At 47.1% G+C, this 19,431-nt stretch overlaps 1 protein-coding gene across 2 annotated transcripts in view; it reads left to right on the top strand.

The window, feature by feature from the left end:
• The window catches only part of PLG (plasminogen), a 47,609-nt gene that overhangs the window by 23,866 nt on the left and 4,312 nt on the right, over positions 1 to 19,431 (top strand). The window contains exons 10-18 of one of the 2 annotated variants that reach the window (XM_005900398.3): positions 1,931 to 2,090; positions 6,405 to 6,577; positions 8,668 to 8,816; positions 9,656 to 9,749; positions 11,569 to 11,573; positions 13,882 to 13,997; positions 16,073 to 16,144; positions 16,694 to 16,834; positions 19,300 to 19,406. In XM_005900398.3, coding sequence (XP_005900460.2) covers positions 1,931 to 2,090; positions 6,405 to 6,577; positions 8,668 to 8,816; positions 9,656 to 9,749; positions 11,569 to 11,573; positions 13,882 to 13,997; positions 16,073 to 16,144; positions 16,694 to 16,834; positions 19,300 to 19,406 — 1,017 coding nt within the window. Of the gene's footprint in view, positions 1 to 1,930; positions 2,091 to 6,404; positions 6,578 to 8,667; positions 8,817 to 9,655; positions 9,750 to 11,568; positions 11,574 to 13,879; positions 13,998 to 16,072; positions 16,145 to 16,693; positions 16,835 to 19,299; positions 19,407 to 19,431 lie in introns of both variants that reach the window. The other variant, XM_005900397.3, reaches the window with a different exon arrangement.

Below are 19,431 nucleotides of genomic sequence, written 5' to 3'. Positions count from 1 at the left end.
AAAGTTATGACCAACCTAGACAGCATATTAAAAAGCAGAGACATTACTTTGTCAACAAAGGGCCATCTACTTAAGGCTATGGTTTTTCCAGTAGTCATGTATGGATGTGAGAGTTGGACTATAAAGAAAGCTGAGCACTGAAGAATTGATGCTTTTGAACTGTGTTGCTGGAGAAGACTCTTGAGAGTCCCTTGGACTGCAAGGAGATCCAACCAGTCCTTCCTAAAGGAGATCAGTCCTGAGTGTTCATTGGAAGGATTGATATTGAAGCTGAAACTCCAATACTTTGGCCACCTTGATGCTGGGAAAGATTGAGGGCAGGAGAAAGGGATGACAGAGGATGAGATGGTTGGATGGCATCACTGACTCAATGAACATGAGTTTGGATAAACTCCAGGAGTTGGTGTTGGACAGGGAGGCCTGGTGTGCTGCTGTTCTTGGAGTCCCAAAGAGTTAGACATGACTGAGCAACAGAACTGAAGTGAACTGAATTTATAATCTCAATCTGATAATCCCACATCTCTGGGTGGCTCTGAGTCCGGCTCTGTTGATTATTTCACTCACCTGTGGCTTTTTCCCCCTGTTTTTGTGTGTGTTTGTGTGTGTGTCTTGTAATTTTTAATCAATGCTTGGACTTACTTGTAGAGAAACAATAGCTATTGAAGCAACTATTATTTACACTTTGAAATGGGCAGCCTTCTTTTATCAATATGCTATGTGGGTAATTGAATTAATATCATGAGCAGATAAAAGGAATTTCGGTTTTGTTGCTGCTTTTCCCTATGTGAACCGTAGGTTTCAAATCCTCCCAGTGGTGAGGTGCAGTCACCTTGTATCTAGAGTTGGGTCTGGGGTGCTGAAGAGCTTTCTCAGTATTCTTAATCCCTTCTCAACTTTTAGTAATCAGTAATGCCTGCACCACAGAGGTGGGGGGCACTCCACACTTTTAACCTGACCCTATTGATAGACTACGTTTCTTGTTACTCAGTGCTAAGTTTTTGCTGGGGGTAGGCATTCTCTGTCTTCTTGGTCTGCTCTCAGCCTTAGACTCTGGGCCCCTGGTACTGTGCTGTACTTAGTCGCTCAGTCATGTCCGACTCTGCGACCCCATGGACTGCAGCCCACCAGGCTCCTCTGTCCATGGGGCTTCTCCAGGCAAGAATACTGGAGTGGGTTGCCATGGCTTCCTCCAGGGGAGGTTCCCAACCCAGGGATCAAACCCAGGTCTCCCGCACTGCAGGTGGATTCTTTACCATCTGAGCACCTGGCAATATTTCTCAATATTCTTGCCCCTTCTTCCCATGGAACTAAACTCTAAGTTGTATCTGTGTTGAGTCCTGAGTGGAAGAATAGGAGACTTCTGCTTTGTGTTGGTGAAGTATCCTGGCACAGTAGAATTTTCTGCCCTTATTCCAGGGCCCTACCCCTCCCTGAGAAGCAGCTGGTCTTTGCCTGAGTCCCGGATGTAGGACCATTTCCCCCAGCAGCTGAAGGCTTTGGCTTTGCATAAGCAAAGAGTCTGGGGAAAATGTGGAAGGTTTCCATGTTTTGCTCACTGGTACGCAGCCACCATGCGCAGCCTCTACCAAATGAAGTGTGTCTTTCTGAAGACCTGCCCAGTTTTCATGAACACCCAGTGGAGATCCATAAAAGAGAGCTTGCACAGGAGTGCAAGGTCCAATGACAAGCAGTCTGCCCTGCTTATTTTTTCCCCCCAAGTTTTGAATTAACTATTTACCCAAAAGTTAGGTCATTAAAGTCTTAGAATGTTCTGGATCTATTGTTTTCTTTGCATGTCCATCTGCCTCCCAATATGTAAAAAGAGGGCGGTGTTCACTCCCAGAGAGGATATTCTGTTTGTGTAATAAGTTATTTCACACGTTTCTCTGTTCCAGTCATTATTTACTGATTTCTTCTCTTTCAATTTCAGTACCACCCGAACAAACTCCTGTGCCCCAGGACTGCTACCATGGTAACGGGCAGAGTTATCGAGGCACGTCGTCCACTACTATCACAGGAAGGAAATGCCAGTCGTGGTCATCGATGACACCACACAGGCATCTGAAGACCCCAGAAAACTACCCAAATGCGTATGTCTTTGATTTTCAACCGGTAGAGGAGAACCGCCAGCTTCAGTTTCCACTTAAAGGGTTATGCTCGAAACTGAGAAGGAAATGGCAACCCACTCCAGTATTCTTGCCTGGAGAATCCCGTGGACAGGGGAGCCTGGTGGGCTGCTATCTATGGGGTTGCAGAGTCGGACATGACTGAAGCGACTTAGCATGCATGCATGCATTGGAGAAGGAAATGGCAACCCACTCCAGTACTCTTGCCTGGAGAATCCCCGGGACAGAGGAGCCTGGTGGGCTGCTGTCTATGGGGCTGCACAGAGTCGGATATGACTGACGCAACTTAGCAGCAGCAGCAGCTAGAAACCAATGTCTTAGGACCAAATTTCCTTTGGCTCCAGAGAATGAGACAAAATGTCTCAGGCAACTTGCTTTTGTGCAAAATTTCTGAAAGAAGAGAAGCCGGAGGCTGGCTCTCTTTCCTGAGTAGTGTTTCAGAAGCAGGGTGGGATAGACAGAGGGGCTGAGGTCCTACTAGTAGAAAGCTCAAAAGCACAGACGATCGAAGGCTTAGAAATAGGATCGTCCCATAGCTCTTGCTTACAGATCAGTGTCGTCTTTCAGCCGTGGAATTTGATCATTTCGTCTTCCAACTCCTGAAGTGGTTTGTGTTTGCCATTGGGTAATAAATGTAAATATTTATCACCACTGGGTGATCTGTGTATCACCCGACCTGTGTGGACATATTGGGTCCTGAGCACTAGTGGTCTCAAGGAATGTGAATGACCAGAGCATTAAGAGCAAAAGCAGGAAGGCAGATTAGAGTCAGAAAGTACAGATACTGATCCGCAAAATGGACATCAGTGGACAGGTCAGTGGGCAAAATAGTGGACAAGACTCGGACTGATCAGACCAGTTTTTCTGTGACATGTGGCTGTAAAAATATGGAAAAATTTCACATGATGGACAATAGGCAGCATAGGACTGTGACTTTTCGGAAAGGAAAGTAAATTAGATTGAACTTACAATGACCCTGGTTTTCTTCCTGGAGATACTTAGGGAAGAAAGTATCTCTTTGGACTGCAGTGCAAGGAAATGGAGCCAGGGCAGACCACAGCAGTCTTGCTAATCTAAGGAGACAGAGACCGGAGTTGGGGCTTAGTGAGGCAGCTTGGATTGAGTAGGCAGGGTAATCTTGAGAAAGGATCTGTGCAGAGAAGGCACTTTGGAAATACGTATGGAGTTCTCCTGAAGTCTTTGGCTGAATGCAAAGCTACGCACGTTGCAGGGAGAGATTCTGCAGTGAACAAAGACCAGGGAACCGTGAGATAAATGAAGATTCTAGAACTCCCAGGGCACTAGAAGACTCTGCGTTTGCAGAGTTGAGATTCTTATGAGTCAGAGAGGAGAAACCTCAGGGGACACCTTGACCATTCAGTAAGGAATCCAGAAAAGTCTCGTTTATCAGTTGTTGTTGCTGAGTCATGTCCAACTCTTTGCGATCCCAAGGACTGTAGCCCACCAGGCTCCTCTGTCCATGTATCGGTAGGGTTAGTGTATTCCTTGGATAAAGTCTATTCTAAAAACATCTGAGCAAAGATCAAAAGTAATCCTAAAAGGATCAAAATGATCTCCAGGTAAATTAACTGCCTGCCAGAGGAAAACGCAAGGGTCTTGAGAGGACAATACCAAATGATTCCAGTAAGAAGACAAGTTAATAAAAATGGACAAAAGACTTCAACCATTTAAAAGATGTTCCACAGAGAAAGATACACAAATGGTCAATAAGAACCTGAAAAAATGTTCAACATTTTAGCCATCACAGAAGCAAGAATTATAATCACAGAGCTGCTGCTGCTCAATCGCTCAGTCATGTCCGACTCTTTGTGACCCCGTGGACTATAGCCAGCAGGCTCCTCTGTCCATGGGATTTTCCCAGCAAGAATGCTGCAGTGGGTTGCCATGCCCTCTTCCAGGGGATCTTCCCGAACCAGGGATGGAACCTGTGTCTCCTGCATGGCAGGCACCTTCTTATACCACTGAGCCACCAGGGAAGCCCCTATAACCGCAATGAGATACTACCAAATACCCAATGGCAATGACTGTTACTAAAAAGACAAACAGTAAGAAGTAGTTCTGAGGATGGAGCAGGGACAGCTGTCATACCTGATGTGTTTCCGTGTGTGTGTGCCGAGTCACGTCCCACTCTTTGGGACCCCATGGACTGTAGCCTGTCCAGTTCCTCCGTTCATGGAATTTCCCAGGCAAGAATGCTGGAGTGGGTTGCCTTTCCTTCTTCAGGGGATCTTCCCAACCCAGGGATCAAATCCACGTTTCTTACATCTACAAAAAGATCTACCAGAAAGTTCTTATCAGCTTTATTCCTAAAATAACCCCAAACTGGAAGCCACTTCAGTGGTCACCAATAAGAACATGAATAACCGGTAAGATACTCATACCATGGAATACTATTCAGAAATAAAAAGGAACAAGCTACCGATACCCTCAAATTGCATGGGTAAAACCTCAAAAATACTGAAAGAAGGGTATATCCTTGCATGAGTTCATTCATATGAAGTTCTGGAGTAGAACTCAATAGTATTTGCCTCCAGGGGAAGGGCAGCCAAGACTGAGCAGTGACCCAAGGGAGGTTTCTGGGGGTGATGGACGAATTCTCTGTCACAGCAGGAGTGTGGGTTATGTAGGTGTGTGTGTTCATCAAAACTTGTCCATCAAAGTACCTTTACAGAAAAAAGAGAGCAGGAGCCTGTTTCCTGTGATAAGCCTTTCTAACATATCCAGTTGCTTGGAAACCTGCTGATGGGCTTCCTCAAATTGTGGACCCGGGTCTGAGATGGTCACTTGTCTATAGTCCCCACAGATACACTGTTGGATTCCCATAGAACATTGGATGTTCCAAGTGATCTCATGAGTCACAGAGTGCGGGTCTGAGTTCCAAAGGGGAGTCTAAGGCTGAGACTTCTGAGAAGCTGGGGCAGAGTCCTTGGGAGGCCCCAGGGGTCCAAGCTGCCCAGTGAGCCCCAGGTCCCTCCTCTGCTATGTCCTTAGCCAGTTGCTTCTGACTCAGCTCCCGCAGAAGCCCTGGTCTACCCAGACGTCCCCCTTCCTCCCTTTGGCCCCACTCTCCTTTAGTCACATCCCTCTTCCCTCCATCCCTGAGCGGCTGCAGGTAGACGAGCCTGGGGCTTCTTCCTGCGTGCCCCAGAATGCATCCAGCTAGAAACCTCATCCAGCTAGTTTTCCAGGAGGCTGCCACAAGCCTTCCGAACCCCCAACCCACTTGATCTGCCTATGCTATTTACAGTAATATTACTGCCGTGAGTTTTTGTTTCATTGTAAAATACAGTAGGGCTTTCCAGGTGGCTCTAGTGGGAAGGAATCTGCCTGCCATTGCAAGAGACTGGAGTTTGATCCCTGGGTCAGGAAGATCCCTGGAGTAGGAAATGGCACCCCACTCCAGTATTTTTGCCTAGAAAATTCCATGGACAGAGGAGCCTGGTGGGCTACAGTCCACAGGGCTCCAAAAAGTGGGACTACAACTGAACACACACACACACACACACACACACACACACACACACAATACACTATGAGTAAACAGACTAAGAGGGTTGACCTGGGAATATCATCGTCTTGTATGTCTTTTCTGCCTTGGATAAATATGTTTTAGTTCCAACTTCCATAGCCCTACTCACATAGAAGAGAAAGCCAGAGGTATAGATATATTTGTTTGTACACAAAAAATGTAAAATATGTGCTTCAAAATCTATATTGGTTATCCCTGGGGAATTTATTTAACACTTCCAGGGAAAGGAAAACATTCTGATACTTTCTCTTATACATGTATATATATATATATGATCTGTTTTTATGTGCAGCATGTATTACTTTTGATTATTTTTAAATAAAAATTATAACCTACTTTAAAAAACTCACCCAGTTCTTTAGAAATTGAGGACCATCTGTGCCTGTGGCATTATAATAATAATTGGCACCTTTGGTAACTTGGGCTTCCCTTGTGGCTCAGCTGGTAAAGAACCTGCCTGCAATGCAGGAGACCTGGGTTTGATCCTTGGGTTGGAAAGATCCCTTGGAGAAGGGAAAGGCTACCCACTCCAGTATTCTGGCCTGGAGAATTCCGTGGACTGTGTAGTCCGTGGGGTCACAAAGAGTTGGACACGACTGAGCGACTTTCACTTTGGTACCTTAATGGAAATATTCCAGCCACTTCGTTGTAACAAAATTCAGAGGGTGCTGGGGTGCCCCTGAAGATTCACTCACCTCTCATGACCTCTATTGCTGTGGAATTTACAGCGGCTTGACAATGAACTACTGCAGAAATCCAGATGCCGATAAGAGCCCCTGGTGTTATACCACCGATCCGAGAGTCAGATGGGAGTTCTGCAACCTGAAGAAATGTTCAGAAACTCCAGAGCAGGTGCCTGCGGCTCCCCAAGCCCCAGGCGTAGAGAATCCTCCTGAAGCAGGTAAGAGGTCTGTGGCCAGACATCTGTGTACTCGGGTAGAGAGATGATAAGAGGTGGAGAGTCTTCCCGAGGCAGAGGCTTCATTGCTGCGGGGGGACTGGAGTGCTGGCTGAGTTTGTGATGGGGAAGGCTGCTTCAGGGTATCGTTTGGGGAAGCCAGAGCTGCTCTTGCTGGCCTGATGGGGGTGGGTGTGTCTTTAGGAGTTGAAAACTAATGGAATGAACTTGTGGACCCAGCGGGGGAAGGAGAGGGTAGGACGAATTGAGCAAGTAGCATTGACATATATACACTATTACGTGTGAAATAGATAACTAGTGGGAAGATGCTTACAATATAATATATGCATATAACACAGGGAGCCCACCCTGGTGTTCTGTGATGACCTCGAGAGATGGGACGGGAGGGGGGTTGTTGTTTGTTCTTTCAGTTGCTCAGTCATGTCCAACTCTTCATGACCCCATGGACTGTAGCAGGCCAGGCTCCTATGTCCATGGGATTCTCCAGGCAAGAATACTGGAGTGGGTTGCCATTTCCTTCTCCAAGGGAGGGGGGAGGAAGGCTTAAAAGGGAGGAGATATATATATATATAAAATCATGATTGATTCACATTGTTACATGGCAGAAATCAACACAACATTGAAAAGTAATTATCCTTCAATTAAAAAAAAAAAAAAGAAAAGTAATTGGCTGTGAGGGATGGATACAGTTTTGAGCCTGGATGGATTGAGAGGTTGATGATAGTGGCCGAGGTGGGACATTCTAGAAAAGCGAATCTCTGCCTTTTGCATGGAGGGGTAGAAAGGACTGATTTGGTTTTGGATGTACAGAGTTAGGAGGGCTAGGAAGACTGTCAATGATCATCTCCAACAAAGGCTTGGAGAGAAGTGGACATGCAGCTCCAAGCGTCTGCAGCCCTGAGGATAAACATGTCATCCAAGGTGGGAGGCAAAGGATAACCAGGCTCTTCTCCACCTCCCCGGCCCTTTGCCCACGTGTCACCCCGTGTGCTGAGCCTCTGGTCCTGTGGCTGTCAGGTGGCAGGAGTGCTCGGTCCTCCGACAGGGTAAGGTCACAGAGGGGACTGACTCTTCCCTTGCCCTGGCATGAAAGCTCAGTGGTCTCTGGCTTGTCTGACCACTTTTGGGTAATCCAAGATCAGACAGAAACAATTAAAGTGAGGACTTGGTTTCAAGTTGAGACCCCCTCTCCTTCCGGAGGGGGACTTGGCTCCTCTGAGATGCTGGAGAACCTTACTAGCTGCTCCCTACTGTCCCCCTGTACACCTGCTGTACACATAGGACCAGCTCATCTCTGCCCCACTTTCCTGGTGAGACTTTGGGTGCCATGGCCCAGCTGGGGATCCCTCCTGATGAGACTCAGGTGGGATGGACCTGAGTCATCCCACATCACATGGACTCAGGTGGCCCTCCCACGTGATACCCCACATGTGGTCGTGGGTAACTCACACAGTCTGTTCCTGGCACACACTGGAGGTGGCCAAGCACTGCCCTGCTCCTTGGGCATGGGGCTAGCTGGCCCAGCTTTTGCTGTCTGGATTTTCCAAGTGCTCATCAGAGCACTGTGTGCTGGGACCCCATATGTAACACTTAACAAGGGCTCAAGCCTCATCCCCAAGGCACGAGGTGAGGGAGGAATTTGGGGAAGGGACCTCTAGCCACCTCTTTCTTACCTCTTTCATCCCAGAAGGTGGCAGAGCTCTGGCCAAAATAATATACTTTTATGAAATCCTTTTCCATCTGCTCTCTTCATTGAGAGTGAGTTATTCAAGGATCATCTCACATTTCGTAGAGGCATCTGTTACCTCTCAGTTTGTTATAAAACTGAGTGAGTATCTAAGTGTCCCGGCCAAAGTTCCCGTTCCAACACCCGGACTTGTGAGTCCTTCTGAGACAAGAGCATCTCTGGCGACTTGTTAAAAAAGTCGTCAGGGCGCACTGAAACCTCCAGGGCTCCTGTGTTCCAAAGGACGTGACTACAGCCTGTCCTGAGAGACGCCGAGCGCTGCCACGTTTGATCCTTGTCGCCGGGTCAGTGTGGGACAGGTGACACCGTTCCCTCTTCCCTCCAGACTGCAGGATCGGGACGGGCAAAAGCTACCGCGGCAAGAAGGCCACCACGGTGGCCGGTGTCCCCTGCCAGGAGTGGGCGGCCCAGGAGCCCCACCAACACAGCATCTTCACTCCAGAGACAAACCCACAGTCAGGGCTGGAGAGAAACGTAAGCCACTTTGATTTGGACTTCGTGTTGCCTTTTTTTGACCAGCCTTCGCAAACCGAATTGAACCTCTGCTCCAGAGAGGCTGCCTGACTGAGCGTTGGTGTGGGGTGGGGAGGGGACACCAGAGGGTTCAGGGGACCGAACCTGTGCTCCAACAGCCTCAGCCTGGGGGGTACAGTTAGCACGGCCGGCCAATCCGCTAGCTTCTTATCTCTCTCATTTGCGACACTTCCTGCCTGCTTTCGTGTTTCCGGTGTTTGTCCTCTAGGTCCCCGTGATCAAAGATGACCTTCATGACACTGTAGTTGGATGTTCCTAGAAAAAAAAATTGGATGGGCCATCAGGACTCTGCTAGGATTTCCCCTACACTCACACAGTCCCTGAAGGGTTTCCTTTGTGGGGCGGTCTTGCCATGGCTGACCCACGGAGGGTGCCCGGGCTAGGGGAATAAACAGTTTGGAAGCAACAGTGAACAAGTCATCGGGCAGAAGACTGACCTGAATGACGGCCTGTCCCACGACCACAGTCCTCTCTTGCTGGGTGGCAGACCCAGGCTGCAGGGCAGGCCCCTTTATATAATCTTCACCCCAAGAGCCCTCAGGGTCTACACCCCTTCTCCAAGCTCCTTTTGAACAAGGAGACATGACCGATGGCCTTCTATGAGTCAGAGGCTTCGTAAGCACCCTGAAAAGTGACTCTGCCCACTTCTCTGCCAAAGAAACACGACCTTTCATGTTCTAAGGACAGAAGTGTAATCGATGTCTGTGCCTCCTGTCACCTTCTCTGCTGTGCCCTGCCCCAGCATGCGCCCTCTCCCAGACACGTTCCTCTTTTTCCAGTACTGCCGTAATCCTGACGGTGATGTCAACGGGCCCTGGTGCTACACCATGAACCCAAGGAAGCTTTTTGACTACTGTGACGTCCCTCAGTGTGGTAAGCCGCTGTCTCCTTTGGAAGGAAATGGCTTTTATATAAATGTGGTGTCACCTGGTGTCTGATCTGCAAGACACAAGTGTGGGTCGAGCACTTCTGGGCAGGAGAGGGTCCCCTCTCCCCCAGAGCCCTCTTTTCATCCTGGGTCTCTTGAATCAGTCCTACTCGTGGCCCCCATTTTTAGGCACTCCCTTCCTCCAATACTTTAAATAAAATACATACAAAATCCTCCCCAAGAGCAAGTTCAGAGGTGATCTCTTTAGCCTCCAGAGGGTTCCACTGACCTCTCCAATGTCTGGGGCAGGATGCCTGAAAAACAAATTCAGAGTCACCCAGACGGGAAGCTCTCCTTCAGCAGCTGAGAAGTAAGAAAGAAAACAGAGACAGCAGGAAATAAACATATAGCATCTATTGTAAACCATATACTGTCATCCTAAGAATTTAATGAACATGGCTCCTTACTAAGGCCCGACATTCCTTATCCTAAGATGACTATTAGCCATGCATTCGCCAGACAACGTAGAGAAAGCTTGCTTGAATTCTTTCCTTGTTTCTCAGACTTTTCTGGGGAGTGAGAAGCTTGGATCACAGAAAGGGGAGTTGACCTTTGTTCTGAAAAGTCTGGGCTAACAAGTCCAGGGATAGGTTTGGAGAACACCGCAAAGGGCTTTGATTCGGACCCTGTTTTACTCTCCGCTGACCTTCCGTCTTTGCAGAGGGATTCTGTCCTGATTCTTGATAATCAGCCTGGACTTCTTTGCACAGTTTGATGGCTTGTGTTTGTGCCTGCCACATGGCGGGACAGGCTGGAGGGGATAAGGTGCGGCTGCAAGGTCACTGAAGTCCACATCCAGAGGTGGTTTGGGAGGCAGCTTGGGCAAAGGGTTGAGAGCACGGAGCCACCGTCAGGCTTTGCTTCGGGGCCGCTCATGCCTAGAGCAGGGCGAGGAGGGCGAAGCCGGGATGAAGGAAAGATTCTCCTTGGCCACTGTCACCGTGCTGCCTGGGCTGAGGGGAGCATGTAGCCGACTGCTTCTCCACTGTGTGTTTTCTCAGTTCTCCAGACGCTGCCTCGGTGGACCCCCTACCTCATGGCCCCCAGTGGGGTTTGTGCCTCCCTTTCTGCTCCTCCCTCCTACCCTTCAGCTTTCTGGAACCCCCACTGCCTCTTGGGGTGCGGGCTCGCTGACTTGGACAGGGTGCCTATCTGGCACAGTTGCCTTTAAGTTGTTGTATATCATGCCATTCCTGCCCTGGCTCTATAGCTGTGCCAGGGAGTCATGGACTTCTGATGCCCACAGAAAGGGACCTACAGTAATATCCCAGGGGCAGCCCTCGGCCACCAGCAGACGCTACAGGCTTCTTGAGTGTCAGGAGGCTTGGGGATCCTTCTGCAGGAAATGGGTGTCAGCAAACAGACCACGTGCTCTGATCACATGGCCACATCATGATGCAGTTGGGGACCGCACACTGGGACAGTCCTTTCTCCATCCTTTCCTCTTTTATCCATCTCTAAGAACCTGGTTCTTTTCCATCCTTGACTTGGGTGAGGGTACCAGAATTGTTCAGTTCAGTTCAGTCACTCAGTCGTGTCTGACTCCTTGCGACCCCATGGACTGCAGCATACCAGGCTTCCCTGTCCATCACCTACTCCCGGAGCTTACTCAAACATGCCAGTTGAGTCAGTGATGCCATCCCACCATCTCATCCTCTGTCATCCCCATCTCATCCTGCCTTCTATCTTTCCCAGCATGAGTGTCTTTTCTAATGAGTCAGTTTTTCACATCAGGTGACTGAAGTACTGGAGCTTCAGCTTCAGCATCAGTCCTTCCAATGAATATTCAGGGTTGATTTCCTTTAGGATTGACTGGTTTGATCTCCTTGCAGTCTGCTTTGATCTCAAGAGTCTCCTCCAACACTGTAGTTCAAAAGCATCAATTGTAAAAGAGGCCATTTCTTTCTTTCTTTTTTATATTTATTTGTTTGTCTGTACCAGGTCTTAGTGGCAGGCATGTAGGACCTAGTTCCCTGACCAGGGATCGAATCTGGGCTCCTGCATTGGGAGTGTGAAGTCTTAGACACTGGATCACCCGGGAAATTCCGGGAGGCCATTTCTAGAAGTCTGCACATGGAGGTTTATCTTACACCCTCCCGGAGCATCTTTGGGGCCTCTGTTGAACCCTCCAATGTAACATCTTCCTACACACCCACCCATCAGAATGTAAAGATTACAAACCTCAGCTATTAATATTTCCTTTTTCCTGGTGCTTAGAGCAATGCCTGGCACTACATATATATATATTTGAACACATTTGCTCAATCAGTAATAAATGAATGAAATCTCAAATGACAGCTCCTCCAGTATGACAGGTCAGTGCTTAAAAGGGTGGCTGTCCCAGGTTAAGGGGACTTTTTGTGTGTACTTGTATTTTTTGTTTGTTTGTTTTTGCTAATTTTATTCGATTTTTCAGAATGTGAAGTCTCTTTGAGCTATGACTTTTTAAAAAGGTTATTTTCATTTTTTTTCCTCTTTTTAAAAAAGGATTTTTATTGCTCATTCCCTGGGAAATTTCCGAACTTTTAAAATTTCCAAACTTTACATTGTAACTCACATGGAAAACATCTTTAAAAAAGTACCATTGATTTAACTTTTTAGGCTACACATAAACTTCTTTAAGCAACTCACTTGAAAAATTTGTGTAAATATTCTGTTATTAAAACAAATGGCACCACGCAAACTGCACAGAATTACATAGTAAAACAATTTGAAATCAGAACTACATTCTATTCAGCCCAGTATTCTGCTTCTCAATTTTACCAAGGGCTTGTGTGGGTTTTCTCTTTAATATCAACCTCAAAAATTGAAAGATGCCCACTTAAAATATAGTTTTATTTATTTATATTCATTTATTTTAAATTGCAAATTTTTGTTCGTTGGGTTAACAACTCATTTCAATTCCACCAACACAAACAGTACAAATAATAAGTATTGTAATTAAAAATAAGTAGAACTTAAGTTTTATTTTGAATAGTGAGACCAGGGTTACCATAATATCTGTGGTTGTTCTTTCCTTAGTCCATTTCTGTAAGTCTACTCTGTGTAAGGCACAGTAGGAGAAATTAAGGTCAGTATTAGAAAGTAGGATTTGATTATATTGCATCCTTCTTCAAAAAAAAAAAAAACTTCTCTATATAGATTCTCAGAATAGGCCAAGAAAATTGGAAAGCTATTAGGAAAATTCAGGTTTCAGCTTCACTAGAGGATAAAAATCTCTTGGTTGATTAAGACTAAAACTTTTCTCCTTATAATATTTATTATTAACTATGACTTACGCTTCTATTTTTGAAGATCCTAAAGGGCTCCAGACAATGGAGAAGCATTTATGAATACCTATGTACCCCCTGAACTGTTTTAGACGTTAGTGAGTGATACCAACCAGAGATGGAGCACTCACCCCAATCTCCAGGAACCCTGCAGGCCAGGTGGAGACAGAAAGCAGGTGGGAGATGAATAGAGAGGCAAGTGAATGGAAGTCATCCCTGAGGTGCTGGGTTAGTCTTGGGAGGCTTCCTGGAAGAGCTGTCCTGAAACTGGCCGAGAGAAAGCATTAGTTTAGGATAGTTATCCTTGCTAAACACATGCACACACCCCACACATACATGCACACACAGAGATTCATAATTAAAAAATACTCTTATTGCCTTCCAATGGGGACGACAATTATGGTTTTCAGCAAACTTTACATGGCTCAGATGATGGTGGTGGTTATGATGGGAGTAACGATACAGTCTCTAGATAGATCACCTCAAGTCAGAATAACAACTTGTGTCAGTGAAGCTCTTCTCCACAAAACTCTCATTCTAATGCCTAACTCTTCCCAATTAATCACTTCCTTAAGAAAACAGTAGAATAGAAAAGCACTTATATTTTCTAGAAAGGAGACGGTTCTGTGTTGTCCACTACCATTTCTTGCAACTTAGAAAAAAATATTCCAAGAGACGTTTATGAGTCTACTATTTAGTTTGAGTTTGGGGATGTGAAAAGTTCAGTGCGTCGACGAGTCACGACTTCATCATGAGTTGCTCTCTTTCACGTCTTCAAATGCAAATCTTCCCACGTTGTGCCACAGAGTCCTCATTCGACTGTGGAAAGCCCAAAGTGGAGCCGAAGAAATGTTCTGGAAGGATTGTAGGTGGGTGTGTGTCCAAGCCACACTCTTGGCCCTGGCAAGTCAGCCTTCGAAGAAGGTAACACCATTTCCAGAAATGATTTATTCCATCCTTCTGGGTACGCTCTGCAAAACCTTGGGGTTGACATATATACATATGTACATATATACATATACATGTACATATACACTACTGTGTATAAAACAGATAATTAATGTGAACTACTGTACAGCTCAGGGAACCCTACTCCATGCTCTGCGGTGACCTCAAGGACAAGGAAATCCAAACAGGAGGGCCTATCTGTATATGTATTGATAGATCTGTATATGTATGTACATACGTATATGTATAACTGATTCACTTTGCTGCATAGCAGAAACTAACACAACACTGCAAAGAAACTATACTCCATTGAAAATTAAACAAACAGAAAACCTTTCTGCATTCAACTAAATCCACATACCCCCAGTATCAGAACCTGCCTCTAAGTTCAACAAAGGAGTAAGGAAAACTATAAAAAAAATTTTTTTCTGTGTTTGTAAATTGAAGTATAGTTGCTGTACAATATTATATAGGTTTCAGTTTTGCAATAGGGTGATTCACCATTTTTAAAGGTTATACTCCATTTATCGTTATAAAATATAATGTAATAAAATATTGGCTATGGCCCCTATGTTGTACAATATATCCTTGTGGCTTATTTTATAACTAATAGTTTCTACCTCTTAATCCCCTACCCCTGTATGGCCCCTCCCCTCTCCCTTATCCCCTCTCCCCACTGGTAACCAAAAGTTCCTTCTCTGTATCTGTGATTCTGCTTCTTTTTTTAAATGTTCTTTTCTATGTTATTTAATTTGAAAATAATTTGAAATTAGAATCTTTTTTTTTTTTTTTTGATCTGGGTAGCTGTCATCAGAATTGTTAAATGTAGCAATTTATACTAAGCTCCAATCCTGCTGGAAAAGTATGAAAGATGCTTTGAGGGTTTATATAGATACCCACTGTGGCTTTGTAAAATGAAGAGAAAGGGATATTTTTAGAAATGAGACACCTCGTGGGGGAGGGTAAAGATAAAATTATCTATAATATTAAAACACAGATGCAGAGTCTTTTCCCCTTCCTTCAACAGTTTTGTGAACTACTGAATTTAACCAAAAGATGCTCACCCATATAAAAAACACCCCTTCTTCAGTGGAGGGTAGCCATAACTGAAGCGTGATCATCCCGGTCCTCCAGGACCCAGACGGTTCTGGTGATCTTTGACTGGTGTTCGCCTTTGATCAGTCCCTTTTCCTGGGTGTCCCATTCAAAGCCCACACAGAAAACAGGCTGATCCGCCTGTTGATGCTTCCTCGGCACAAGGCTGCACCAGTGCGCATGCGCCCAATCGCGGCGCTCTGTGGTCCTTCTTCCGTTCGCTGGTGAGATGCTGTTCTGGTCCGTTTCTTTCTGTGGCTGCCTTGGCTGTTCTTTTCTTTGCCTTATCACGTAGTAACTGCTTGCGATACCTGATCCTGCGATACTGCTTTCACGTATTTTCTAGTCTCTCTTTCCCAAGCTGTGCTGGGGTCTGTTTCCTGATTGATAATTGCCTTGCTGGCTCCCATTCACTTGCATCTGTGTCTCTTCCATTATGATGGTCTTCAGAGCGGCTCATGTGAGTTTTATGAGCTATATCGCACCCCAGCAGTTCTACAACGTGAATGATTTAGGGGACGTTTCCCCCGCCCCAAAGCGAACTTTCTCAAATAGCATGAGCAGATGGCCCGAATCACGGGCCACTCAGGATCCCATTTGGCACCCTGAAGAATGACTGGTCAGGCCTTACACAGATCTCCTCCAAAAGAAACAGAGGAGACCTCAGTGGGCTGGAGTCCAGGGCCAAAGGGCCTCCTGTTGGTGCCATGCCGCTTTGCTCCCCTGTGGCCAGGCCTGGCCTGAGCCCCAGCCCCACCCCACCCCACACCCCGAGTGGTGGGGTGACCTCCGGAGGACCCACTTACTGCAGGAAGCTCAAAACTCCTACTGTCCTTGCTGCCACCTCGTCCTTTGGGAACATTAATGACCTCGAAGCAGAGTAAGCACCACTTTCGGACTCTCTGTAGAATTAAATCATCAGATTTAACTAAAATCCTGGCACATTTTCCTTCCAGCTCGAAGCACTTCTGCGGAGGAACTCTGATATCCCCAAAGTGGGTGCTGACTGCTGCCCATTGCCTGGACAAGTATGTGTTAGGGGATCCCAGACACGAAGACTTCCTTGTCTTCAAGACTCCTTGCCTCCTTTTCTTTATCTTCTCCCTCCCCTCTCTCCTCCCTTGTCTCCTTTCCTTTCCTCCTTCCTTCCAGGGCGGTGACACTGGGGACGGGGGTGGGGGGCGGGAGGTGGATGTGAAGGGCAGAATGGCCAGGGCCGCTGGGTGGGAGAGGAGGGGGTGTTTCAGGAGAGAAACGAAGAGGCAGACCTGGTCCGGCAGCTTGCAGCAGGATCGACAGCAAGACAGAGCCTTTCGCCATGAGGGGCGTTGGTCTCCCCAGGCTCCCGACCTGGTGTCTGCCCTGTGCCGACCTCAGTGTTGGTTTCATTCGTCCTCTGTTGTCTGAGAACCTTCCTTAACTGTCAGGTTCAGGAAGACCGAGAACTTGTTTCTTGCCATTCAGAGGCCTCCGATTGTAGGTAGCTGAGCGGGAGGAGACGTGGTGTTTATGGCTCCAAAGGGCACCCAACGCAGGGCTGGCCCCTATTTTGCTGCTAATGTGGATGTCTTCTCTAGCTTTTTAGGGCTGTCATTCTACAAGGTCATCCTGGGTGCACACTACGAGAAAGCCCAGGAACAGAGTGTCCAGGAAATACCAGTGTCCAGGCTGTTCCGGGAGCCCTTTCAGGCGGACATTGCCTTACTCAAGCTGAGCAGGTACTGGTTTGCCCACGACGTTCACCTTGTAAGCCCTGAGAACTTTTGCTCGTGGCTGGATTTACGAGCCGTAACAGAGTTGTGTGGGGCTGGCACCAGCTAGGACCCCAAAGGCATCAGGCTTTGGGAAGAGCATTGACCTTCAAGTGAGGAAACCTGGGCTCAGCCCTGCTCGCCTGCTACAGGGGCTGGGTGAGGATGGAGGTGGGCGGAGGGGAGAATACAGGGGAGGTGGCAGCTAGGGGGTGTTCTTCCCACGTGGTCATGACAGAGGCATCAGGACTCAGTTTCCTCACGTGGAAAAAGAGTGTGTTGAAACATGAGGTACAGGTTATCCCTACAATTCTCTCACTTACTAAGTTCCCCTGGGGCTTCCCTGTTGGCTCAGACGGTAAAGTGTCTGCCTGCAATGCGGGAGACCTGGGTTCAGTCCCTGGGTTGGGAAGACCCCCTGGAGAAGGAAATGGCAACCCATCCTAGTACCCTTGCCTGGAAAATCCCATGGACGGAGGAGCCTGGTGGGCTATAGTCCATGGGTTGCAGAGTCGAACACGACTGAACGCCTTCACTTTCAATAAGTTCCCCAGTCAGCTAGTATACATTCATAATCAGAGAATTATTCAGTTATTCCAGGTTGACATTCTCTTTTCAACATAATAATATGCTCGGGGGAATCAATCGCAATTATGTATGTCAAAGCACTTTAAAAAAGAAAGGCAGCGTGCACACACACTCACAATTCACAAAAGCACATTCGTCTTCCTGTCTCTGGTTTTATGTTTCCTGTTGGATGGGTGTTTTATTAAGTCTGACAAAATGATCCATTTTTTTTTCTGTCACTTAAAAGTTAGCGGTATTTGAAAACAGGTCTCAAGAGAGTGAGCTAAATAAAGAGACAGCTATTTCGAAAACAGTCACAAGATGGACAGCCAAAATGGCGGGCTGATGGGTCCCAGGTGACAGGGGGCGGTAGTGACCGTGAGGAGGACGGCCAGGCCAGTGGACCCTTGAGGCCAGCGGTCAAGGGTCTGAGGGGGGCTCTCTGGGTCCGGGCAGAAACACATCATGCGTTTCCTGGGTCAGTCCACTGAGGAGTGACTCCCTCCTGGAAAGGGAAGACAGGGCCTTCTCAGCTTAGCCAGCTTCTTCTCCTTTCTTCACGGTCCCCTGGGCTGTCAGGAAGCTCTGCTCCTCAAACAGGTGATTTAGTAAACATGAGGTTCTGGACGTGTTCTCTGATAGACTGATACGTTTGCGCTTCTGGGAACCCACCCTCAGGCCGCCCCACACCCCAGGAGTCTCAGTCATCAGTGTTCCACGAGAGCAACCCATACGTGAGTGTGGGCTGCTCCTTGTGAGAGGCAGGGGCTCTTCTGGTGACTCCAAGAGGATGGTGGTGGTTCAGTCACTCAGTTGTGTCCGACTCTTTGAAACCCTGTGAACTGTAGCCCGCCAGGCTCCTCTCTCCATGGGTTTTCCCAGGCAAGAACACTGGAGTGGGTAGCCATTTCCCCTTCCAGGGGATCTTCCCCACCCAGGGATCGAACCTGCATCTCCTGCAGTGGCAACCGAATTCTTTACCGCTGAGCCACCTGGGAAGCCCTACAAATAGATAGAATCAAGTCTAAAAAAATCAAAGTTCTGATGTTTGATTCTCTGGAATTCTAAGGCATGCAAAAGTTTATTTTTTTTTAAACATACTACTTTGTTTATGCAAGGTGATTACTTCTAATCCTCTTTCATTTGGTGTCTTGCATTGTATCAGATTCTTATAGCCATGGTGTTGTGACATTTATGGGTGAGGAAACTGAGGACCCCAAAAATGGGACAGCTTGCTCCTGGTGACACAAGGCACTTGCTATTTTTAAAGCCCTGTATTTCAGCTGGATGGTTCACCTACTGATTGAACCCCTATTAACTTGATGTAAAAGCGTGCATGGTATGAAGTTCCCATAGTGCCAGAAGAGACAAGAAAAGTCATTGTCATCTCTGCTCCCACCTCCGGTTTCTTGTCCACAACTGGTACCTTTTAAATAAAACGTTCTATTTGTTTAACTTGTAAGATACTATAGGCAAATGTGAGGGTGAAAAGTTGTTTTCAGCTGTCAGTGAAGCAAGGAAATACCAGCTGGGAGGGCTCTGGGGCTGAGGCAGGTGGCATCCTACTGTGGGTAACCAACCAGTGACTTCCCTGGTGGCTCAGATGGTAAAGAATCCGCCTGCAATGCAGGAGACCCGGGTTCGATCCCTGGGTCAGAAAGATCCCCTGGAGAAGGAAATGGCAACCCACTCCAGTATTCTTGCCTGGAGAATCCCAAGGACAGAGGAGCCTGGTGGGCTACAGTCCATGGGGTCGCAAAGAGTCGGACACGACTGAACAACTAACACTTTTATGTTTTCATCCAGTGAATGGTAGAAGCCTCCAGCCTAGCAGTCAAATGCAACTTTCGATGTTTTCCTTTCAGACCTGCCATCATCACGAAAGAGGTAATCCCAGCTTGTCTGCCACCCCCGAACTACATGGTTGCAGCCCGGACAGAATGTTACATCACTGGCTGGGGAGAAACCCAAGGTAAGATAAATCTCGTGACTCACAT

The sequence above is a fragment of the Bos mutus genome, chromosome 9, assembly GCF_027580195.1.
Source record: "Bos mutus isolate GX-2022 chromosome 9, NWIPB_WYAK_1.1, whole genome shotgun sequence".
In the NCBI taxonomy this organism is placed as follows: Eukaryota; Metazoa; Chordata; class Mammalia; order Artiodactyla; family Bovidae; genus Bos; species Bos mutus.
Note: the sequence above shows the minus strand (reverse complement) of the source record. Positions and strands in the feature narration are given on the sequence as shown.